Below are 26,966 nucleotides of genomic sequence, written 5' to 3' on the forward strand. Positions count from 1 at the left end.
GGCACAGTGAATAGAGCACCGGCCTTGGAGTCAGGAGTACCTGGGTTCAAATCCGACCTCAGACACTTAATTACCTAGCCATGTGGCCTTGGGCAAGCCACTTAATTACCTAGCCGTGTGGCCTTGGGCAAGCCACTTAACCCCATTGCCTTGAAAAAAAATCTAAAAAAAAATTTAAAAAAAGATAATGTATGGGCATAGAGGGAATCTACCCCCTCTATTTATAAATGAACCTTTAATTTTTAAGAAGCTTCTTGAATGCACAAGTAGCTTGGATGATTTAAAAAATAAAAGAACAATTCACAATTCTATGTAATAAGCATTGATATCTATTCCATCAAACTCTACCCACCCCTTCTTTCCTCCTATAATTGTAGTCCCTTCCCCCCCCATTCTCCCCAAATTTTGCCCTGTTAGACTTCAACCTTGGATTATCACACATTCTGCTGTCTTCACTACTACTACTACTCAAATGTTAATAAATGAAACTGGATAAAATCCTGAAATTATACTGTCTGGACCCAGAACAAATTTATACTTAATACTCTCAACTGGGCTCTCACTGTTGAAATTTAAATCTTTTAGATTTCCATAATCAATTTCCTTCAAATCTGACCTCAGACATTTAGTATACCCTGGGCAAGTCACTTAATCCTGTTTGTTTCAGTTTCTTCATCTGTAAAATGATCTGGAGAAGGAAATGGCAAGCCACTCCAGTCTCTTTGCCAAGAAAACCCCAAATGGGGTCATAAAGAGTGAGACACAACTGATACCATTGAACAGCAGCAACAAAACCAATAGTAAATTAATTCCTTATCCCACTAACCTCAATAACTTTTCTATTCTTTCATTCCTCAAACCTCCCATTTTCTCCTTTCTCTCTCTCTCTCTCTCTCTCTCTCTCTCTCTCTCTCTCTCTCTCCTCTCTCAACTGAGAACTTTGCCTGATATTTCACTGAAAAACAAAGAGATTATTTGCCTTTATATGCTCAGGTTTCTTACATGACTTCTTAGTTTAGCATACAGGACTTTAACATATATATATATATATATATATGTATGTATATGTATATTGCAATATAATTGGTTTCCTTTCTAAGTCTATGCTATCTATTTTATGTACTTAAGTAAAATATTTTGCAAAGGGATCCAAAGACTTCCTCAAATTACAAAAGGGATCCATGACATAAAAGGATTTTAAGAATCTCCTCTCCAGAGAAATTCTCCATAGTATTCTTAAGTCAAGAAATTCCCCATAGTATTCTTAAGTGACAAGAGAGAGCTTGAATAAAAAGAATATATCTGGTAGACTCTGATCATAATTTAATTTTCTATGCCCTTACTCCTTATAAACTGAAAAACCATATTTGTTTCAGAATAGGGACTAAGGAAATCACGGTGAAAGAAAAGACAAAAAAATAGAGCTGAGTTTTGAGAGATAACAGAGGCTGGTGAAGATAATGGAAAAGAACTGGTTCTTGGGTAATGATGGCTAGTTTGTGGAAGCTAAAAAAGATCATAGACACTATGGGTTCATGTATCAGAAGCAGAGGACAATGGAAAGGAATAAGTGAGACTGACATAGACTATTTACCATCTGGTTGGAACTCAGAAAAGCTTCCAGTAGCATGAGAAGCATTGTAAGATGGCAAAAAAGATTTGATATGGGCACCTTTGCTAGAAACAAATTTAGCTCAGCATTGCAGAAAAATAGCCCATATTGAACACTGATGAAGAGAGGCAACATCCATGTTTCACTTAATAGAATCCTGTTCAAAGTAATGCTGTAAATTAAGAACTGAGTGCAAAAAGGCATGTATGTGTATTGGTAAGTACTGCTATTTTACTGCATTTCTAATATTATTCCTTTCTTTCCTGTAACCTCTAAGTAAACATGTTCATGTTTTGAGCCATGTGAGCCATTGTGCTTGTAAATGATTAAGCAAATACAGCCCTCTTCTAGTTCTAAGAGTGTCAGATACCAAATTCTAATTTTATTTGCATGGTTAGGAAGCTAGAGAACTTAGAAATTCCACCACAGTATATGAAGTTTTGTATGATAAGAAGAAAGCTTGAATGAAATAAAAGGAGATAGCTTATAGAGACTCTAATAGTAATTTAATTTCCTATGCCCTTTCTATTTTGTCCATAGAGACCAGAACCACATAGACAATTAACCCTTAAAAAGCTGACTAACTTGATCATCGGCAGGTAAAGTAATTTCTGTGAAATGCAGTGTTCTATAGAGATATTCTTTAAATAAGTTTTGTTGAATTAGATGAAGTTTCTAATTAGTTCAGATCTGGCATCAGACACTTAATAGCAATGTTATCCTGGAGATGTTACTTAACCTCTATCTGCCTGAGTTTCCTCATCTGCACACTGAGCTGCAGAAGAAAATGACAGCTCTCCAGTATTTTTGCCAAGAAACCTCCCCCTGCCAAAAATGAGATCATGAAGAGTCAGATGGACTGAAAAATGATTAGACAAAACCCAGAGTTGCTATGAGGATAAAAGGAGAAAATATTTGTAAGGACCTTACCAGAGTACCTCACCCATGCTTAAAAAAAATGCTTGTTCCCTTACCCTTCCTTTTAGCTGAATTTAATATAATGACTCTGGGGCTGTTTTCTTGAGGATCTCTTCCTCTTCCCAAGTCTTAAAAGGGGGCAACTTGAGAAACATAAATTTGTGAAAGGAATTGATTTTGCTCAGTCCTGGGACTTAAATATTCTGGAAATGGAACTAGTGAGAACATCAAACTTGTGTCCCTAAAGTTTAAGGGTACTTTAAAATCATTTTTATAGGAGCATGGATTTGGAGATGGATATATATGTATGCATAGATTATGGACTATGCATGCCTTTGTATGTTGGTGTAGTTTAATGTGGTCATTGTTCTTAACCTTCACCTTCCATCATAAAAATAGAAAAGCTTCTAAGTTTCTCTGAAGGGGGTGGTCACTTATTATGTTCTCCCCCAGATTGTGCTTATCTGTCTAGGTTTTATATATATTTAAAGCTGTAAGGGACCTTTTAGGTCAAATCGAACCTCCCTCATTTTATAAATGATGAAACTGGCCTAGGAAAATCAAATGACTTGCCCAGGGTCACACGCAAGTATTTGAGGGAGGATTCAAACTCAGTTCTTACCGATTCCAAATTCAATGTTCTCTTTATAATACCACACCTACTCTACTGAAAGAAGGAGATGGACATGGTGACGTTATATTTTATGTTTTAAGAATGGGTCTCCTATCCTACCTGGGCTTTAAGTTCAGTGGTCACTCACAATTTCATCATAAAGTTAACCAGTATGGAGCTTTAACTGACTGTTCAATTCATCCCTTCTTATGCAACCCAGTGGTCCTCAGTTCCCCTGGACTCTGCATATTGGTACCAGACTTAATAATAACTAATAAAAACTAACATTTATGTAGTATTTACCATATAATAGTTACTTGGCTATGCATTTTACAAATTTTATATCATTTGATCCTTACAAACAACCCTGGAAAGTATGTGGGATTATTATCTCTATTTTGCAGATAAGAAAACTGAGACAAATCGAGTCTAAGGGAACTGCCCAGTGGCACAAAGCTAATAACTGTCTGAGGCTAGATTTGAACTCAGGTCTTCTTGACTCAAGGTCTAGGGCTCTACCACAATGATACCTGGTTGCCCCTAGGTACCCCTAGGTGCTCCTAGTTATCCACATAAAGTAGATACTTGATTGTTTTTAGTCCTTCTTAAGGTCAGAACTCCCAAACAGAAGTTATCCACCAGCCTCTAATAAACAAGAATTCAAGGAACAAGCAACCATGTAAGTTCATAGTGACTCTTAAGAAAGCATATTACCAGGGGCAGCTAGGTGACCCAGTAGATAGAGCACTGGCTCTGGAATCAGGAGTACCTGAATTCAAATCCAGCCTCAGCCGTTTAATAATTACCTAGCTGTGCGGCTTTGGGCAAGCCACTTAAACCTATTTGCCTTGCAAAACAAAAACCCTAAAAAAAAGCACATTCCCTTCCTACCCACTTATACAATGCAGATGATGATGAGATAAGAAATCACCAAGAAAAAGAGGAAAAGACCAAGCACAAAAAGTTCCAGCTATCTACATTTTAAGGTATGATTAAAGGTTCATAAAAATTGCATGGGGAGACTTCCGGCCAAGATGGCGGAGAGAAGACAGGCACAGTTCTAAAGCCTCCTGATCTTTCCCCATCTATAATATGAAACAAACCTCTTAACAGAAATCTGACCCACAAAATCCAGAAAGAAAAGCCAGGAGAAAGAACATCTACCTCAGGATTTGTCTCCCTCAGCAGCATTGGATGAATTTGGGCTGGTGGGTCTGGGTACGGAGGGCGGATCATCCCAGGATCAGCTAGATTGGCTGCTGAATTGGAGCTGGGGAGTCTGGGGGCTCAAGAGCTGGACCTGCTGGATCAGTGGTGGGGCTGGACAGCAGGGGCTTGAGTCAACTAGGGAGCAGAGGCACGCTGACCCTCTGGAGCTTGCCTACAGGGCTGGAGGGAGAGTTCCAGTGCAGGAGAGCTGTGGACACCATCCCTGGGCTCCTCTGGTCTGAGGAGCTCTGAGTCCTCGCCTCCATTGCAGCTGAGGCCTCTTCCCAGAACAAATAATAGCAGACTACTTTTGCCTCAGGCATAGATGTGTGAGCAGAAGAACCAGCCCAGCTGACAATAGGGAGAGGAATGACCTCACCCCAGGGTAAAGCCCACCTTTGATTGAAGGCAAAAGGATTCAATAACTCTAACCCCTCCCTTCAAGCTAAGGGAGAAGGCCTCAATCAAGGTCACGGACACTCCAGAGAAAGCAACCGGCCCCTCCTACTGGAGTGAGTAAAGTCTCTAGTGATCCCAAGCCCCTGTGAACCAGCCCCTCCCCAACTCAAGGTCTTAGCAAAATGAAGAAAGGTCAGTGGAAAGGTGGATTCATAGAAAAATTCTTGGAAGGGAAAGATCCTAACTCAGAAAGACCTAGAACCTCTGAGGAGAATACGATCTGGTCTTCAGCACAGAAAGACTTTCTTGAAGAAATAAGGAAGGAGTTTAAAAATCAACTGGAAAATTTGGGAGAGACAAATAATACATTGCAACAAGAAAACAAATCCTTAAAAAACACAAATGGACAAATACAAAATGAGAATAAATCTCTCAAATCATCAATTGGACAAATACAAAAAGAAAATAATTCCCTCAAAACCTCAACTGGTCAAATGGAAAGCTCTTTCAAAAGTAAATTGACCAATTGGAAAAGGAGTTGCAAAAGGTTAATGAAGAAAACTCCTCTCTAAAAGAATGTAGTCTGCAGAAACTAATGACTCCATGAGACAGCAAGAGTCAGTTAAACAAAACCAAAAAATAGAAAAAATAGAAGAAAATGTAAAATACCTCATCAGCAAAACCACTGACCTCGAGAATAGGTTGAGGAAGGGCAACCTGAAAATTATTGGACTTCCTGAAAACATGGAAGAGGAAAAAAATGTCTGGACTTAATATTACAGGATCTAGTGATGGAAAACTGCCCTGATATCATGGAACCAGAGGACAAAGTAGTTATTGAAAGAATACATCAATCCTCTCCAGAAAAAGATCCTAAAATGAAAACACCAAAGAATGTTATGGCCAAATTCCAGAACTATCAGATAAAAGAGGAAATCCTGCAAGCAAGCAGAAAGAAACAATTTAAATATCAAGGAGCCACAGTAAGGATTACACAGGACCTGGCTGCATCAACATTAAGGGATTGAAGGACCTGGAAGGAGATATTCTGAAGAGCAAGGGAGTTTGGAATGCAGCCAAGAATTCTCTGTCCCTCAAAGTTGAGCATTCTCTTCCAGGGAAAAAGACTGACATTTAATAAAATGGAAGAATTCCAAAAATTCCTGATGAAAAGACCAGAGCTAAATAGAAAATTTGGACATCAAGCAGGAAGTTCAAGAGACTCATGAAAAGGCAAAAAAAAAAAAAGGGAGGGGCAGTAAAGGAAAAAAACCTGCTATCCAATAAGTTGAAACTGGCTATATTCCAGCATGGGGAAAAAGATTCTCATAAATCTTGAGAATTGTAACTCTAACAGACAAAATATACCTAATCCAGAAGTGATGGACATTCATGACCTATCCATGAGACTGCTATCCAATGAGATGTAACTGGCTTTAACCCTACTTGGGAGAAAGACTCTAATAACTCAAGAATTTTAACTCAATTAAATAGAATGTACTTAGCTAGAAGTGGCAGATACTCAGAATTTTCTATGACTCAGATAGAATGATCTAAAAAATACTACCTCCTTTAAAAGGAAGGACAGGAAGGAGACAAGGGAGGAGGGAGGGGATTGAATGGGGTAAATCTCATTACACTAAGAGGTACAAAATAACTATGGTAATAGAGGGAAAGAAGGGAGGCAGTGAGAAACACCTGAATCTTCTTCTCATCAGACTTGACTTAAAGTCAATTTACTTGTTAGCTTAAAAAAAATCTAACCTTTCAAGTATTAAAAGGGGAAAAGGGGAGGGGTGAACAGATAAAGAGAGGGGGAGTGGGGAAAAAAGGGAACTAACAAAAGGAAGGGAAGGGAAAAGGGGAAAGGGGAGGGGTGATATAGGAGGGCAAACACACTGAAAGGAGTGGTATTCAGAAACAAAATACTGGGGAATATGGATAAAGGGAGGGAAAGGGGGAAAATACAAACAGAGGGAAGATAGCATGGAAGGCAATAAAGAATTAGTAACCATAACTTTGAATGTGAATGGGATGAACTCTCCCTTAAAAGTTAAGGGAATAGCAGAGTGGATTTAAAATCAGAATCCTACAATATGCTGCTTACAAGAAACTCATATGAAGCAGAGAGATATATATAAGGTAAAGGTAAAAGGTTGGAGCAAAATATATTTTGCTTCAGCTGAAGTTGAAAAAAGCACGGGTAGTAATCCCTATCTCAGACAAAGCAGCAGCAAAATATAGATAGCATTAAAAGAGATAAGGAAGGAAACTCTTCCTAAAAGGTACCATAGACGATAAAGTTATTTCAATACTGAATATATATGCACCCAATGGGACAGCATCCAAATTCTTAGAGGAGAAGCTGAAAAGAACTGCAGGAAGACATAGACAACCTCCCACTCTCAGATCTAGATAAATCAAATCATAAAATAAACAAGAAAGAAGTTAAGCAGGTAAATAGATTGTCAGGAAAATGACATATGCTAGACTTATGGAGGAAACTGAATGGGAATAGAAAGGAATATACCTTTTCCTCTTCAGTACATGGAACTTATACAAAAATTGACCATGTACTAGGACATAACCTAATGATCAACTGCAGAAAGGCAGAAATAGTGAATACATCTTTCTCAGATCACAATGCAATAAAAGTCATATGCAATATTGGGCCAAGGAGATATAGACCCAGAACCAACTGGAAACTGAATAACCTCATTTTAAAGAATGAGTGGACCAAAAAACAACTTATAGAAAGAATTAAGCTTTTTATCCAAGATAATGATAATAATGAAACAACATACCAAAACCTATGGGATTCACTCAAAGTGGCTCTCAGGGGACATATTATAGCTTTAAATGCTTACATGAATAAATTGGAGAAAGAGGAAAATAATGAACTAAACATACAACTAAAAAAATTAGAGAAAGAACAAATTAAAAATCCCCAATTAAATACCAAATTAGAAATTCTAAAAATTAAAGGAGAAATTAATAATATCAAAAGCAAAAAAACTATTGAATTAATAAATAAAACCAAAAGTTGGTATTATGAAAATACCAATAAAATCTATAAACCTCTGGTCAATTTGATTTAAAAAAGAAAGAAGAAAATCAAATTGTTAGTATCATAAATGAAAAAGGTGAACTCACCACCAATAAGGAGGAAAGTAAAGTAATAATTCAAAATTATTTTGCCCAACTCTATGCCAATAAATTTGATAATCTAAGTGAAATGGATGAATATTTACAAAAAATATAAATTGCCCAGGTTAAATGAAGAGGAGGACATTAAATACCTAAACAACCCTATCTCAGAAAAAGAAATTCAACAAGCCATCATTGAACTCCCAAAGAAAAAATCTCCTGGGCCTGATGGATTCACAAGTGAATTCTACCAAAAATTTAAGGAACAATTGGTTCCAGATCTATATAAATTCTTTGGAAAAATAGGGAAAGATGGAACTCTGCCTAACATATGAAACCAATATGGTTCTGTTACCTAAACTAGGAAGAGTTAAAACAGAGAAAGAAAATTATAGACCTACCTCCCTGATGAATATAGATACAAAAATCTTAAATAAAATCTTAGCAAAATGATTACAACAAGTTATCATTAGGATAATACATTATGATCAAGTAGAATTTATCCCAGGAATTCAGGGTTGGTTCAATATTAGGAAAACTGTTAGTATACTCAATTATATCAACAACAAACCTATCAGAAATCATATGATCATATCAATAGATGCTGAAAAAGCTTTTGACAAAATACAGCACCCATTCCTACACTAGAGAGTGTAGGAATAAATGGACTGTTCCTTAGAATAATTAGCAGTATCTATCTGAAACCATCAACAAGTATTATATTCAATGGGGAGAGGCTAGAGGCATTCCCAATAAGATCAGGGGTGAAACAAGGGTGCCCATTATCACCAATACTATTCAATATAATATTAGAAATGTTAGCTTCAGCAAATAGAGAAGAAAAAGAAATTGAAGGAATTAGAATTGGGAAGGAAAAGACATAACTCTCACTCTTTGCAGATGACATGAAGGTCTACCTAGAGAATCCCAAGAAATCATCCAAAAAACTACTGGAAACAATTAGAAATATTAGCAAAGTTGCAGGTTATAAAATAAACCCTCATAAATCCTCAAGTTTTCTATATATGTCTAGCAATGTATAGCAGGAAGAGCTAGAAAGAGAAATCCCATTCAAAGCAACCTCAGACAATATAAAATACCTGGGAGTCTATTTGCCCAGACAGACTCAGAAACTTTTTGAAAATAATTATAAAACACTTCTCACACAAATTAAATCGGATTTAAATAATTGGGCAAATATCAACTGCTCATAGATAGGTAGAGCTAATATAATAAAAATAACAATTCTGCCAAAACTAAACTACCTGTTTTGTGCCCTACCAATCAAAATTGCAAAAAAAAAATTACTTTAATGAGTTAGAAAAAATTGTAAGTAAATTTATATGGAGAAATAAAAAGTCAAGAATTTCCAGGAATTCAATGAAAAAAGTGCAAAATAAGGTGGCTTAGCCCTACCTGATCTAAAATTATATTCTAAAGCATCAGTCATCAGAACTTTTTGGTATTGGCTAAGAAATAGAGTGGTGGACCAGTGGAATAAACTAGGTGCAAAAGCAGGAGACAATTATAGTAATCTGCTATTTGATAAACCCAAAGAGTGCAGCTATTGGAATAAAAACTCCCTCTTTGATAAAAACTACTGGGAAAATTGGAAGTTAGTATGGAAGAAACTTAGATTAGAGCAACACCTAACACCCTTTACCAAGATAAGATCCAAATGGTTACAGGACTTAGACATAAAAAACAATACTATAAGCAAATTAGAAAATCAAGGACTAGTTTACCTGTCAGATCTATGGAAAGGAGAGCAGTTTATGACTAAGGAAGAGTTGGAGAACATCACCAAAAACCAACTAGATGATTTAAATTACATTAAATTAAAAAGCTTTTGCACAGATAAAACCACTGCAACCAAGATCAAAAGAAATGTAGTAAATTGGGAAACATTCTTTACAACTAATGATTCTGACAAAGGACTCATTTCTAAAATATACAGAGAATTGAGTCATATTTTTAAAACAAAAAGCTATTCCCCAATTGACAAAAATGTCAAAGGATATGCAAAGGCAATTTACAGATGAGGAGATCAAAGCAATCCATAGCCATATGAAAAATTGCTCTAAATCATTAATTATTAGAGAAATGCAAATTAAAGCTTCTCTGAGTTACCACCTCACACATCTCAGATTGGCCAATATGACCAGAAAAGATAATGATCATTGTTGGAAGGGTTGTGGGAAATCTGGGACACTATTACACTGTTGGTGGAGCTGTGAACTCATCCAACCTTTCTGGAGAGAAATTTGGAACTACTCCCAAATGGCAACAAAAATGAGCATACCCTTTGACTCACCAGTACCACTACTGGGACCTGGTAAAAACATCACTTGTACAAAAATATTTATAGCAGCCCTCTTTGTGGTGGCAAAGAATTGGAAATCAAATAAATGTCCTTCAGTTGGGGAATGGCTTAGCAAACTGTTGTAAATGTATGTCATGGAACACTATTGTTCTATTAGAAACCAGGAGGGATGGGAATTCAGGGAAGCCTGGAGGGATTTGCATGAACTGATGCTGAGTGAGATGAGCAGAACCAGAAAAACACTGTACACCCTAACAGCAACATGGGGGTGATGTTCAAACTTGAAGGACTCGCTCATTCCATCAGTGCAACAATCAACAATTTTGGTCTGTCTGCAAAGGAGAGTGCCATCTGTATCCACATAAGGAGCAGCCATGGAGTTTGAACAAAGTTCAAGGACTATTCCCTTTAATTTAGAAAAAGACTAGATATCTTATTGTCTGATCTTCTTACTTCTTAGACTTCTTGTCTCTTCCTTAAGGATATGATTTCTCTCTCATCACACTCAATTTGGATCAATGTACAACATGGAAACAAAGTAAAGACTGACAGATTGCTTTCCATGGGGGGGGGGAAGTAAGATTGGGGGGAAAATTGTAAAACTCAAATAATATCTTTAATAAAAAAATAAATAAAATAAAAAAGAAGTGGCATGGGTCCTTAGGGGTCATTGAGTCCAACCCTATCATTTTATAGATGAGAAAACTGCAGCCCTTGGGAATGATTTGCCTACAGTTACACCAACAGAGGGATTCAACTTCACCTCCTCTCACTCCAATAAATCCCATAAATGTTATTATTCTTTAAAAAAATAGAAAGTCTTCCAAAGTTCAATCCAAAAGATTGAAAAAGAGCTATCTTATGAGTTTACTTCATAGTTAAAGGGATGTATCAGAAATGGCAAACCATTCCAGTACCTTTGCTAGAACAACAACAACAACAACAACAACACAAACAGGGTCACTAAGAGTCAGACATAATGGGAAAAAACTGAGCAACAAAACATAATATATGCTTCCTTAGTCAGTGTTATTAAAATTTCCACCAGGTTGTGTTTGGTTTCTCCAAGCAGATTATCATGTCTTATATATCTTTAAATTCCCACCATGACTGTGTCTTACAGATAGGGTTGCCCACGAATTAGTTGAATGATTGAAATAGGACCTGAGATTTTTGAAAATTCAGCACTAGACTCCCTCATGGATACCACTTTAATTCATGTTGTTTCACCACTCTTGGTGCAGTGCTGAAAACTGAGGCTGGACCTAAGACAGATTAGCAATTGGCAGTGGTGATCTTTGTTTTATTTAGCTATTAGGAAAAATCAGAAAGCTGATTAGCTGGCAAGAGAAAACATACCCTTGGGCTATACCAAGCTTGTTGTTTCCCATAAACTTGTTTGTAAAATCTGTTTCCCAACTCAGAGTTCAGCTTAATCAAGGTCAGTATTTGTAATGACAAAAGGAACCCTGTACTCAGCCTTTGGACAGTCTAGTATCATTCAGCAACAGTTCTGTTTTCATGCAAGGAATGCTTTGGAGAAAATATCTTTCACACAAGTTATTTTGTTTTAAAAGCATTTTCCTTCCCAATAAACTTTTTACTAATCTTCTAGATATAGAATAGCTATTTCCCACATTAGAAAACACTCCTTAAAATCAGAAATGATGCTAGCTAGATATCTGAGATTCTTGGCAATCAATAGAGTAATAATTTCATTCTCCCAGAAAATGACCTGAAAAGACATTAGGTCTGAATGTAACCTTCAATGCCTTACACAAATAGGGAATTTGATGGTCAGCAATAGCTTTAACTGCCAGGTCAGGATATTGTACTGTGTTGTCTAATGTTCTATTCTAGCAGGATGGGTTTTTTTAAGAGGCAAATGTACTGGTTTATATGCCCAATTGGAATATTCTTTTTTTCCTCCCCAAAGAAAAGTTCATGCAGACAGCTAAGTATATGACCCTGTAAGTGTAACATCTATCTGCCTCAGTTTCCTTATCTGCAAAATGAGGGCAATAATAGCATCTACCTCCCAGGGTTGTTATAAGAATAAAATGAAACAATATTTTGAAAGTATTTAGCACAGTTCCTGGCATAAAGCAAGAGTTTAATAGATGTTTGTTCCTTTTTCCAATTTCTAGGTCAATTTTAGAAAGACAAATATAGAATAGACTAGTTATCCTATTTCTAGTTCAAAAATGGGGTGAGCAGTCTATTCTCTTATTTGGCTTGAAGCCGGGGGTGGGGTGAGGTTTCAAGATTTGCACTCTGGGAATTTTTTCTCACAGTAAGTGATTAAAGAAAGACTTGAAAGCTAGAGTTAGTCTGAGGAAGAGAATGTTCAGGAAGGAAGATGGAAAAAAAGAAAGCATAATGACTGTCTTAATATATTTGAATGGGAGGATTGTCATAGCATCTACAACCTGAGAGATTACAATTCTACTGTATTATTTTCTGATTAGAACAGCTTTAGTAATGGGCTCACACATTCAGTGAGGTACTCTGGCTTTAGCAAAGATATCGACAAACCAGAGAAAAAAAGATGACCAGAAAAATGAGGACACTAAAATCCATGCTATCTGAAGATCAAGATCTGAAAGTTTTAGGAATATTTAACTTAGAGAAGACAAGACATTATGGAAGATGTTCTTCTTTAGGTATGATTTGGGCTCTATCTATGATATCTGAATTACATTCCATAATACTATCATTAGAATTTATAGAACTCTGAGCTTGTATGTGTCTATATAAAAGAGGATTGAAGCTTATCCATTCAATTGCAAGGGACACAAGTAAGATCAATGGATGAAAATTATGAAGCACATTTCAGAATAATAATAATAACAGCAAAATTATAATAAGCATCTTTATGCGGTACTTTAATGTTTAGCATGTTTTTTTCCTCAGAAGTCTATGACATAGGTAGTACAATTATTATTATCCCCATTTTGCAGATGGAAATACTTGTTCATGATCACAAATTTTTATGTCAAAGGCAGGACCTGAACCTCACAATGCCCTGGTTAAGAACAGCTTAAGAATTAGATATGTGGTGAAGCCAAGATGGCTATGTGAAGGTAGGAATTCCCAGAAACTCATTCCCCCAAACCTCCAAAAGCTATTAAATTATGACTCTAGCCAAAATTTAGAGGGGCAGAGCCTACAGAAAGACCAAGTGATACAATTTCCCAGTTCAAGACAACTTAGAAGTTCTGCAGGAAAGGTCTGTTCCATGGGGACTGGGGATTGGAAAAAGTCTCAGCATAGTCACAGCCACAGCACAGCATAGCCAGCTGGGTGCCTGGGTCTATGGCAGAGGGGACAGTTTAATCATCGGGAATAGCTGGAAGGGGTAGTGAGAGAACTCTGCCACACCAGAGTGAGTGGGGAGAGGAGCTCCGGCCTCACAGCAGCCCTTCAGTGAGAACCTGCAGCGGGAGTCAACAGAGCCACCCAGCATGTCCAGAGTTCTCACCCACAGACAGTAAAGGGGTCAGGGGAGATGCTCTCCTAGGAGCAGTACTCAGCTGTTTGCCCACACTAAGATCCAGGTTACAGTTTGGGTTTACAATAACCATAGCAGAGAAAGGATCATCCTCATAGCTCCAGGGCAGAGGGGAGGGCCCTGTCAAAGCCTCTCATAATACCTTGGAGGAATTGAGAAACTTGTGCGTTGTCCCCCAAAGCCCCCCAAAGCCTTGGAAGTGCAGTGAATAAGTCATAGGCTGAAGAAATGAGCAAACAACAGAAAAAGAAGAATCAGACCATAAAAAAATTACTTTGGTCCCATGGAGGACAAAAATACATACTCAGATGATGACAAGATCAAAGCTTCTGTATCCAAAACCTCCAGGAGAAGGGGAAAATGGGCTCAAACTATAGATGAGCTCAAAAAAATACTTTGAAAAGCAATTAAGGGAGGTAGAGGAAAGATTAGGAGAAGAAGTGAGATTGATGCAGATAAATCATGAAAACCAAGTCAGCAACTAAGGGAATGAAATACAAAAAACTACTGAAGAAAATATGTTAAAAACCACTTTAGGCTAAATGGAAAGAGCAACTCAAAAAAGCAAATGAGGAGAAGAATGCCTTAAAAAGTGGAATTGGCAGCTGGAAAAGGAGATAAAAATACTCTGAAGAAAATAACTTCTTAAAATGCAGAATGGAACTAAAGGAAGTGGATGACTTTATGAGAACTCAAGAAGCAGTAAAACTGCATCAAAAAAGTAGAAGAAAATGTGAAATATCTTACTGTAAAAACAACTGACTTTGAAAACAGATGCGGAAGAGATAATTTAAAAATTATTGGGGTACCTTAAAGTCATGACAAGGAAAAGAGCCTAGACTTCATTTTTCAAGAAATAATACAGCAAAATTGCCCTGAGATCCTAGAAACAGAGGGTAAAATAAAAATTAAGAGAATTCACTGATCACCTCCTGAAAGAGATCCCAAAAGAAAAAATTCCAGGAATATTATAGCCAAAATCCCAAGCCAAAGAGAAAATACTAAAAGCTACCAGAAACAAGAAATTCAACTACCATGACTCCATAGTCAGGATTACACAGGATCTGGCAGCATCCACATTAAGGGCTCATAGGGATTGGAATATAATATTCCGAAAAACAAAAGATCCTGGTTTACAACTGAGAATCAACTACCCAGCAAAAATGAACATCCTCTTTCAGGGGAAAAGATGGACTTTCAATGAAGCAGGAGACTTCCAAACTTTCTTATTGAAACAACCAGAGCTGATCAGAAAGTTTTTTGATCTTCAAATACAGGACTTGGAGGAACCATAGAGGGGGTAGATGCGAAGAAATAATTATGAGGAACTTAATGATGTTGAACTGTTTATATTCCTTCATGGGAAGAAGATACTTATAACTAATATGAACTTTCTCATTCATAAGAGCAGTAAGAAGGAGCCTATATAGACAAGGCACAGGAAGGAACTGAATAAAATGGTATAATATAGTAAAAAAGATGGAGTCAAATGGGTGATAAAGGAAAGTACTGGGAGGAAGAGAAAGGAAAGGAAGAAGGGGCTAATATATTTCATATAAGAGTCAAGAAAAAGCCTTGACAATGGAGTGGAACAGGGAAAGGCAAGGGTGAATGAGTGAGCCTTCATTCTCATCAGTAATGGCTCAGAGAGGAAATAACATACACGCTTAATAGAAATTTATCTAGAGAAAAATGAGAGGAAAAGGATTGGATAAGGGGGAATGGGAAAAGGTTGGGGGGCATAGGTAGTAGAGGAGAGGAAAAATCATTGGAGAGGGTACTAGGATACATCACACCTTTGGACAGTAACAGGATGAAAGGAGAGATAGAATGGAATAGATGAGTGTGGGAAGGAATAGAGTGGAGGGAAATACAGCTAGTGATAGCAACTGTGGGAAAAATTTGAAGTAACTTCTCTGGTGGATATAATGGGGAAGGCAACTAATTCCAGAGACAGAGCCATTGGAATCCGAACACAGACTGAAGTACACTTTTTCCCCTCTCTATCTATTCTAAAGGTTTCTCATCCTTTTATTAGGGGGAGGGGGATTTATGATTACTCCCACAACAAGATTATTGTAATTATATAAAATAAATTAAAAAACAGAAAAAAAAGAAATAAAGACCATCAGAACTAAAAAAAGTTAGGGCCAAGCTCATTCTAACAGTTTCATCCCAACCACAATTTTTAACTTAATTAACTGATAAAAAATATAATACATCTTATTTTGCACTATTAAAAAAGAATTAGCGTTGTTTAAAAATGGATGTCTTGTGAAGTAGTGAATTAACCTTTCAGAGTCTGGTGTTTACTTATACCATGAACTGCTTCCCTGAAATGTATTCAAAAAGAAGCTGAATAACATGTTCTGGAGGCAATTAGATACCCATTGGAGTGTATTGAAAAGAAGGATGGTAAGACCTATGCTTTAGGGCAGCTGAGTGGAGAATAGATTGGAATAGGGAGAGGCAAATAGAAAAAACTACAGGAATAGATTAGTTGTGAGGATCAAGTGGAATTCTGGATTTAAGTATTTTTTAATCCATTCTATAGAGAATAGAAGATAAATAGACTACAATGTTGTTTGAAGGAATAAATAATTCAATAACATGGCAATATTGCTAAACAAAAATAGTATCATTGTTTGGATAATAAGTAGAGGGAAATGACAAGCACTTAATGATTACCAGGAATAGCTTCTGATGTCTGCTTTTTCCTGATCTGGAGGATCAGGCTGGGTCCAGAAGACACCTTTTAAAAGTAGTTCGTTACTCATATGGGGACAGCTATGCATAGATCACTGGGCTTGGAGTCAGGAAGACTCCAAGACTCCAGACCTGGCCTAGGTGTGTGACCCTGGGTAAATCACTTAACCCTGTCAACCTCGGTTTCTTAATCTTTAAGATGAGTTGGGGAAAGAAATAGCAAATCACTCTAGTATCTTTGCCAAGAAAATCCCAAATGGGGTCATAGAGTCAAATATGACAAACAACTGAGCAACAAGAACAACACTAGAGATAAAATCTGGCTGGTCTCTGGACAGCATTTCTCATACTCAGCCATGTGTTGGGATATTTAAAATATAATAAACCTGTGACAAGAAGCACCCAGGAATTGTTGCACAGAAATGATGTTCTTTATACCGAAAAAAAAAACAAAAACAAAACAAAACAGGTAACAAGCAAAGGCTGTAAGGGAAGGGAGTTACTACATTTTGTTTTTTGATATTGCATTTTTCTCCCCATCTCCACAGGGCCCTGAAAACAAGAGAGAATCTTTTTTGTGTGTTATTTTTAGCTCTCCTTGAACAAAAAAAGAAAAAAGTAATCATGGCCCCTGGCTTGTCAGCTTTTCATAAAAGGAACGCAAAGCAGAGCTCCCAGCAAGCTTCATAAAACACAGGATTTATGGGAAACCTTTCATCTACATCCATTTAAAATGTTCCCTGCCAGGCAACTAACGGTGGACGGAAATCATCATTTGAAAAGGTCTTACTTTAAGGACTGGATACAGTGTCTCATATGCTGTTTCAGTTCTTCATCCTTTTCATAGCATTCAAGCATAGTGTGGGCTTCATCATGGTGATAGCAGTAAATTTTATAGATGTCTTCGAGTGGGCTTTTAATCTGCAAGAAGACTCCCCCTATTAAAGCAAGACCAAACCAAAAAGATATTAGGGCAAACCCAAGAACTATATAACAGTTTTATGATTATTTAAAAATGTTAGAAAAGTGTGAAAAGGTTGGATGTTCTTCACCTCACTTCCAGTAAGTGAGAAAAAGTACTCTGAGAAAAGAAGGAAAGAGAGGAAAGAGGGAAAAAAGAGGAAGGAAAGAGAAGAAACAGAAGAGAGCAGAAGAGAAGAAAAAGAAAGGAAAGAGATGAGGTGAGAAAAAAGGCAAGAAAGAGAAAAAAGGGGAGAAAAGAAAGGAGGAAATGGGAAAACAGGAGGAAGAGAAGGAAAAGGAGAAGAGAAAAAGAATGTGTTTAGATTAATAAGTATTAACTTATGGAATTATGTGTTTCTTAACTATATTTGTATTTATTATATAAGTAGTAAAAGAGAAAGACAAGAGCAAAAATCTGGGAGGTCATATGATCATTTCAGGGTCATTTTCCTAACTGTGCTTCCCTGAGTGCTTTGGAAGATGATCTTGTAATATTAATATATTTTACTCCTGGCCACCTCTAATTCTATTTGGAAATAGGAGAGTCTATGAATGCTAAATAACATTTTTAAAATGGATTTAGAAAAGGTTCCTAAAAAAGAAGTGACAGCAGGGTTAAACCTGTGAAAACAAATTTGATTGAATGGATTGGATTCAAATAGCTCTCTTCATATTCATAGCAAATAGCTCTCATCCTATTTTGCAATGATGTGATCATTGGATTTAAAACAGGAAAGGAGCTTTAAAGTTGCACAAAGTTGTCAGTCTTACTCTCTTTTCCAGGGTCCAAAGTCCAATGATAAGATTAAAAAATCAGAATGACACCAGGGATATAGTAGATGGCCTTGATGTCTTTGATATCTAAGCTCTAAGCACACTTGATCTATAAGCACTCTAAGCATAAATTGTTCTCATCTACCCATTCTGTCAGGGGAAGTCTTTACATACTCGGGGTAGACAATCTTCTAACTCACCAATAGATTTGTGGTTCATTACCACAAATGTGGGTACCCTCAACCTGGTTAAGCTCATCTGCTAAAATAGTCTTATGGGATGTGGCAACTTGCATTACATGTTATAGCTATAGTTGTAGGTCTTCTGTTACCTGTGAGACTAAGGGCAAGTCATTTCACCTGTATGGGTCTGTGGCTCCTCATCTATAAAACAAGGATATTGTACTAGATGAATTCTAAAGTCACTTCTAGAACTTAATTTCTAATCCTATGATTCCTTATACTCTTTTGAAAATCTTAGTTTTATTAATACCTTTTATTTTTATATCATATTTTTAAAAAAAAGTTATCCTTCCTCCCTCCCTCAGCAAACCACTTTGTAAGAAATATTACAAAAGAAAGTGAAAAAAAAAAGCAGTACAGGGAAATGAATCAACAATTATCAAGCATTCATTTTTTTTCCTTCCTCCCCCCCTCCCTCTATTCATTGGTCAGAAAAAAGATAGAAAGAAAAAATTATAGAACTCTTTGAGCAAAATGAATCTCTACATTGGCCATGTCTAAAAAGGCATTTCTCATTCTGCATATTAGTCCATTATCTCTTTTTCACGAAGGCAGCAGAAGTTTCTTCGGCAGCAGAATTTTCTTCATCAGTCCTCTGGAATTATGATTGATCATTGAGTTAAATCAGAGTTTTTATAAGTTTTTAAGAATTGTTCATTTTTACAATATTGATGTTAAAATTATTCTGGTTCTGTTCACTTCACCCTGCATCAATTGATTGATGCAAATTAAACCACTTGAAGATTTCATCTCATTCCCATTAAATTGCTAGAGATATTCTAATATGCAATATAAAACACCCACATCAATGAGATCATGGATCCAATTAAATTTTGTTTAAAGTAAAGGTGGAACATTGAGCTGAAAATGTGCCCAAGGTGGAAGAGACTCAGAGATCAAGGGAAGAGCATGGAGGAAGAAAAATCCATAATGTCATGTGGTTTCCTTCCCAAAAAGTCATCATACCTATTTTCTAACTTCAATTTCATCCTAGACAGGACCTATGATTTCATTAGTAAGGAATACCTAACAAAGAAGCTTTCCTACTATTTTAGGATGTGTAGTCTTAGAAAATTGCCTAGGCCATTGTGAGGTTAAATTACTAGACAAGGGTCACCCAATTAGTATATGTCAGAGGCAAAACGTCAGCTTTCCTGACTCACAAGCCAGCTCTAGCCATTCACCCATGATACCACTGACCCCTGACTTACCACTCAAGTGAGCTTGTCAAGAAAAAGATAGAAAGTTAGTCTGGTTTGATCTTTTTTCCCCCAACACATGTGAATAAGAAATATCAAAGGCAATCAATATTGGAAGAGATTATGGGATACATAATATTTGAATCTCTGAGTTGTTCCAACTTCTCTGGAAAACAGTTGTATTTGACCCAGAAATCCCACTTACTAGACATATGCCCCAAGGAGGTAAATGACAGAAAATTCCCATGCCACCTGAAGTATCAACAGCAGTACGCTTGGTGATAGCAAAGAAGTGGAAACCAAATTGATGTCCTTCAAGTGGGGAATATCCAAATTGAATATTTAAGAATTTATGATTATGAGAAATTAGAAGAAACTTGGGAAGAATTATAGAATGATTCAGAGTGAAGACAGCAGAGTCATTATATACATGACAATTATGAAATTAACACATTTATGTAAATTGTAACTGTGGCAAAATAAAAATTTAACTGATGAATTGTAATAATTTTAGGACTAAAAAATGATGAGCAAGCATATTTGCTTCCTCATTAGTGAGGTGAGGACTACAGATATGGTTGGTTGGTTGGCTTTGTTCCAATTGACTTCTGTGATTCAAGGAAAGATTTAATCAGAGTGGGAGTGAGGTATGTTTTAGGGAATGTAATCTAAAAACAAAAGATTAAAAACTTTTTCAAAATGGAAAAAAAATAGTCACTTAAGTTACCCTAATAGTTATTTTCTTTAAATCTCCCTCAAAATACTGACTTCTACAAATTTTATGGCTAAATAAAGTGCACAGTGTCTGAATAGATCTCTGTGATGTCTTCAAGTGAAACTATTCCACATAAGTAGACATGATCTCAGAATCATCAAACTACTCTATTTATATTGACTAATTAATATGTGTGATATTCTTTTGAGATAAGGTATCTTTATCCTCTTTCCAACAATGGGACATTGAGGTGAATAATAATAATAATAAATAGTATTCACATATAGCATTTTAAGATTTACAAAGGGTTTGCATATGTTATTTCATTTGACCTTCTGCAAATGGGTGGGGTATGACAAAGTGGATAGAGTGCTGGATATGGAGTCAAGAAGTTTTTGTTCAGTCGTGCCTGACTCTTCATAAATTTGTGGACTATACTATCCATGGGATTTTCTTGGCACCAAGATCCTGGAGTGGTTGCTTTTTCCTTCAATAGATTTAGACAAACAGAGATTGACTTGCTCAGTGTCCTGCAGCTATTAAGTCTGTGAGGTTGGAGTTAAATTACATCTTCCTGACTCTAGGCCTGGCTCTCTATCCACTGGGTTACCTAGCTGGGTTTATATCCTGCCTCAAATATTTACTCACTCTTTAAGCTTTCTAGTCCTCCATTACTTCCTTTGTAAAAGAAGGGAAGTCCATTTTAACCCAAAATCTTGGAGTCTATTATTTAATCAAGTTCAAACACCAATATGATCCAGCTCAGAATAGCCTCTGCAGTTTCTTCTGAGCCTGTTAAAACTCAGTTTTCACTCAGTGCGTTATCTACTTCATTTAACATTCAAACACTATGATAATATCACTGGAATTCAAACACTAAGATTCTTAAAAGATTTCATGTCTTTTCTACTGACTATCTAGCCTTTCTTCTTAAAGAGCAAGGGGTCTCACATGTACCCCCTCTCTATAGTTACACTTGTTTGTTGCCCTATAATATTAAAGAATGCACAAAACCTGCCAGGACCCCTAAGAGGGATTGATGCTTTTGAGCCCATTTGAATGTGATAGGCTTGTCTTCCTTGCCCCTGAGATATTCCTCTATGCGCAATGTACATGTATGATTTCTGCCACACCAGGTAGCCATAGCATGAGGGACAGGAAGGACAGAGCCACAATGGGAGGAAGACAAGTGAGGGAGAGGAACAACAATGAGTATCACACAGAGGTCAGTGGAGAGATGCATGGTCAATGAGAGCAGACTGCAATATATAATGAATGAGAAGCTTTAAAGTGAAATGTGCCAGCAAGGAAATGGCACGATAGAAAACAAATGTAGCTCAAAGAAAGGTTGCATGATGACAATGTCAGCAAAAGGGGAAGATGGCATGAGTGTCTGGCTACCCTGTGGCAAACCTATGAAAGAACCTGGACAAGAGCCAAATACAACAGGCAGACAGACATGGAAGGGTTGTGAGGCACAACATTGGAGTGAACATTTAAATCAATAACATCTGAATGTTTGAGATTTCATGGAATAAAGAAAAATGTAAAGATAAAGAAAAAAAGTAAAGATAAGAGCTAGACATCTTGAGGTGGACAGGGTTTAGATGAGTCACATACCCCACCTGGAACCTTAAGTTGGGGCAGCACAAGATAGAAAAGAGACAAGGGATCTACATTCTAGGCAATCTAAATATATAAAGTGTATGAAAGGACATGGAGATACAGATAAGAACAGAAGGGGATTCAACTCAGGTTCTAATTTCTAAAGGAGACCTTTACTGGTTCCTTTGGTTGTTGCTGTCTTCTCACTAAGGTTGCTCTTTGTAATATCTTCTAGTTGTTGTTTAATCATTTTCCAATAGTGTCTAATTCTTTGTGATCCCATTTGGGATTTTCTTGGCAAAGATACTGGAGTGGTTTGTCATTTCCTTCTCTAGTTCATTTTACAGGTGAGGAAACTTAAGCAACAAGGGTTAATTGACTTATACAGAGTCACACTGCTAAGTAAAGCCAGATTAGAACTCAGGCAGATGAGTCTGTCTGACTCCAAACCCAGTTCTCTATACACTATAGCACCACCTAACTGTCTTACTTGTCTTGTATAAACTTATAAAAGTGGATATTAGGGATGGAGACTGGATCTGGTATTTTGAGATAAGGTATCTTTATCATCTTTTCAACAATGGGACACTGAGGTGGATAATAATAATAAATAGCATTCATATATAGCATTTAAGGGAACTCCTACACCAAATTTGTAGAAATTCTCTACAAAGTCAGGTTGGCATCTTTTTTTTTTCAATTTGTAGTCTTAAACAGATGCCCGAAGAAAATGAGAAATTGGGGCAGCTAGGTGGCGCAGTGGATAGAGCACTGGCCCTGGAGTCAGGGGTACCTGAGTTCAAATCTGGTCTCAGACACTTAATAATTACCTAGCTGTGTGGCCTTGGGCAAGCCACTTAACCCCAGTTGCCTTGCAAAATCCTGAAAAAAAAAAGAAAATGAAAAATTGTGATTTGCCTGAAGTCTCAGAGCAAGAAAATGTCAAAGACATTAATCCAGGGCTTTTTGAATAGGTGACCTAGTGAATTTACTGTAGGACTTTAAATCAAGAAGACTTGAATTTAAATATGCTTCAAATACTTCCCAGCTATGTGACCCAAGGCAAGTTATTTAACAACTGTCTGCCTCACTTTCCTCAACTGTAAAATGGAGACAACAACAGCACAAACGTCCCAGGGTTGCTGTGAGGATAAAATGAGATATTTATAAGGCTTCATAAATCTTCAAGGGCTAAAATTGGCAATTTATTTGCCCAGTGGTCAAGCATGACATTGTCAGAGAGGATATTTGACCACCTGCAAGCCCTACCAATGTATTCAATTTCAGAATATCATAGGTGAACCATAGCATCTTGCAATAAAAAAATGATTCCGTTTCCACGGTAACATAACTCTGGGCCTCTTTAGTGGTGAAGGATGACTGTTGTGTCTGATGCATGGTGGTTTGAAGGCAGGATTAGAGTAAGATGCATGAATAAATCCAAGGCCAATCAGGTTAATTTCACTTGGGGCTCCCTGCATAGAAATAGCATTGTAGGGACACTTGCTAATTTTACCACCAGCAGTACATTCACAAGCTCCTTCACCCCAGCCTCTGAACATTAACCACTAAAGCAGGAAACTAGAAGAGGTTCTCTCATTATTTTCTGAATTATCATATATATATATATATATATATATATATATATATATATGTAACATTCATGTTCATACATATGATATATACATATGGGTATAATATATGAAAGAATAATAGCAAGAACAAATATATCATGCTTTTTTCATTTACAAATAAAAAACTCCAGTCTATCCTTAAAATTAATTCTTTTTGATAATACAGAAGCAAACTGCAATGCATTACTGTTTCATTCTTATATATTCAATACCAAAATAGGAAAAAAATTATTAGTCTCCCTAAACTCTCAAAGTCCCTAACAAAAGAAAACAGGGAGAAGCAAACAATTTGAATTTCAGTGTTCGTGGCTGGTTAGAGAAGGGAATTAAAATACTATCATTTTTTAAGATGTAAACAAAAAATCTGAAATTTTAACCTATTTTATACCTGAAATCACTGACTATTTAGAAACTATACAGATAGATCATGGACAGGGAACAGCAAAATGTTTGAGGTGAATCTTCATTGCTCTACCTTGTCACACATCTCCAAGGAAAGCTTAACAGTGATTAGTTATTGCTCTTTTAAAATGCTTTGAGGATTCCTACTTTTGCCTACATTGCAGATAGAGAAATCGACTTTTCCTCTACTAATACAAAACTAGATGATTACATTGATGGGGTTAAAGCTGCTGGGCTATTCTGGCAAGGACTCAAGTCTTCACTTTCTACCAGTATATTGACAGTCTCCTTAGTGATATTGCCTTTTGTTTCCTGGATACCTTTGTCTGGGTGAGAATTTTTATAACCAATAAAATGGTTGAGCAATGGGAGCTCTCTGTTGTTTGTCTGGAGGTGGGATAGTTAACACTAGTCTTTCTTTTCTCAAGTCTGCTCCTAAGGTGACTAATCAGCACACTCTGTCTCTCTGGGAGGATGAGTGAACTGTAGAGACAGCCAAGCAGGCAAGAATTCCTGGGTTCAGGTTCCACCCTGATACATACAAACTCTGTAACCCTGAGCAAGTCAGAGGCAACTTGGTGGTACAATGAATGGAGCCCTAGACTTGGAATCATGAAGATCTGAGTTTGAATCCTGCCTTGGATAAATACTAGCTGTATGATGCTGAACATCACACTCAACTTCTGTTTTCTAATCTGTAAAATGGGAATAATAACAGCATCTACTTCATAAGGTTGTTGTCATCCCATGTTGACATCAGGAAAGTAATGTCATGCTTTGCCCATAAGACTGATTAAAATGAGGAGATTCCCTGCAAAGTTGCCCTTCTCACTATCCCATTTGAACCCAGTGGCCTGAGATACCAGCATAAAATACATTGTAAATATTAAGGAGCTATATAAATGTTACTTATCATCATCATCATTATTACTATCCTTATCATTAGTTTTTAATGCAAGGGCAACTAAAATTATAAGTTGCAAAGCACCAACTTTCATTTTTCTCACAAAATGAAAGATTTAACCTCACAGCTAGGAAGATATGGCTTCAAATCCCATCAGTGACACACTTTGGCAATGTGATCTTGGGCAAGTTACTCAAATTCTCAGGATCCCAGGCAACAAACTAAGACCACAGATTGCAGAGCAAGTTCTGCTCTGCATTGATACAAGGAGTTTCCACAAAGGAATTTCCTTATTCCAATTAAATAAGGGAGAAAAAATGTCTGATTATCCAAACCTTCTTTGACCAATATATTGCTAGAACTGTAGAATGTCAGAGTTGGAAGGGACCTTCAAAGCCTTCGAGCAAACCTGCACCCTACCAAGAATACCTCTCATGTTGCTGATTGCTTTGAACACTTAACTCCCTTCCTCCATAATAGCAGCCATTTATATATCACTTTAAAGTTTGCAAAATCAACCACACCATCTGGTTGCCTCAACTCCTTTTTTGGCCTATCCTCTTTCCCATAAGACTGAAAGAAGGTGGTAGCCTTCTTCCTTGTTATGTCACTCATCCATCTATACCCTCAATCCCATCTTTTCCCATCCCTCTATGACCTTGTTCCATTACTTATCTCCTTTCTCTCTTTCAACCTCTTTTTAGCAAATAGGACTCACAAAATATTGCATGGGCTCTCTTGACAGAGCTCCTAGGGATTTCCAAGTGAATACTGGGAAATTATTTACCAAGAATATCCATTCTTGTGGATAAAGAGTTCCTAATCAAAAATAGAGCATCTTTAGCTCCTCAAAAGCCCAGAAGATTCTAAATTATGTCTCTCCCTAAAAATAAAATCAGGAAGATGATGCAAGAAACAACAATTCCTAGATATTTCTATGTTTTGATTACAGGTCCCAGCAATAAATGAATAAAGTAGAGACTTGGATCATCATGAAATCAGGTGTATATGTGGGAAGACCTACTGGCTGCTTTTCTCCAAGTCTGTAGCTTAAGTTAATCAATAAGCATTTTAAAATACTCTCCCCAATGTCCTTCAGGTACCAGGCTAAGCACTGGGGATACATAAGAAAAAACAAAATTCAACATCTACCATCGAGGAGCTTACATCTCAATTCTCATTTAACACAACGACTCCTTTCTCTGAAGCTTCCCTGATCCATACACAATTTTTCTTATACCAGTGAATCATTATTTTGCATAGGCAAGGATAGTATGGCTACACAACACAGTTTTACTCAATTATCTCTGTCTGTATTGGCAAATATATTCCAGACCTTCAAAGATTTGTAATTTGGTCAAATGCTCTAGATTTTAGCTAGGTGACAATTTTTTCATCAAAAGAAAAGCATTTTTTTTTCTTTTAACTTTTTTACTCGTACATTTTTAGAGTTTTATGATTAACTTTATATTAGTCATAACATTGTTGTATTTTAATTCATGGATAGATTGTCATTCTCCTGTTTCTAAAAACTAACCAGAACAAACTTCAAAAAAAGGGTTAATAGGAGCATAAATCTGGAACTTGAAGAGACCTTGGAGATCATCTTATCTCAAAACACCTCTTTTTGCAGATGAAGAAAATCAGAGTTCTCTATAAGTAGTTAATAAGTGACTTGGTCACATAACTCAGTCACATTGTGATGTAGGTGACATCTGAACCCATGTCTGGGGTAAAAGTCAATTCCCTCACACAGAGAGGAACCTCAAATCCTGAGGTCTGTCTCTGTGTTGTAACTTGTGCAGAGGAAGTTGTCAGCCTCACTCCCTTCCAAAGTCACTGAAGTCTAGTAACAAGTCAAAAGTCAAGATGAGTGGGGATGGCCCAGGATGCAATGGATGACTCTGGCATCTTGGATGTCTGACCAAACCCTACAAGATAACTATCATTAGACATATACAAGTATATATGTAAAATTATTCTAGACATGCTTCTATTTATCAATTCTTTCTCTTGATGCAGATAGTGTTTTCATATGTGCTTTATAGTTAATTTAGATATTTATAATAGAGAAAATAAGTTATTTGCTC

General features: G+C 36.7%; 1 protein-coding gene across 4 annotated transcripts in view; it reads right to left on the minus strand.

Moving 5' to 3' along the window:
• The window catches only part of ARHGEF38 (Rho guanine nucleotide exchange factor 38), a 152,140-nt gene that overhangs the window by 79,223 nt on the left and 45,951 nt on the right, over window positions 1–26,966 (minus strand). For all 4 annotated transcript variants that reach the window (XM_074228763.1, XM_074228765.1, XM_074228764.1 and 1 more), the window contains exon 4: window positions 17,229–17,376. In XM_074228763.1, the coding sequence (XP_074084864.1) occupies window positions 17,229–17,376 (148 nt within the window). The remainder of the gene's footprint in view (window positions 1–17,228; window positions 17,377–26,966) is intronic.

Source organism: Macrotis lagotis, chromosome 3 (assembly GCF_037893015.1).
Source record: "Macrotis lagotis isolate mMagLag1 chromosome 3, bilby.v1.9.chrom.fasta, whole genome shotgun sequence".
Classification (NCBI taxonomy): domain Eukaryota; kingdom Metazoa; phylum Chordata; class Mammalia; order Peramelemorphia; family Peramelidae; genus Macrotis; species Macrotis lagotis.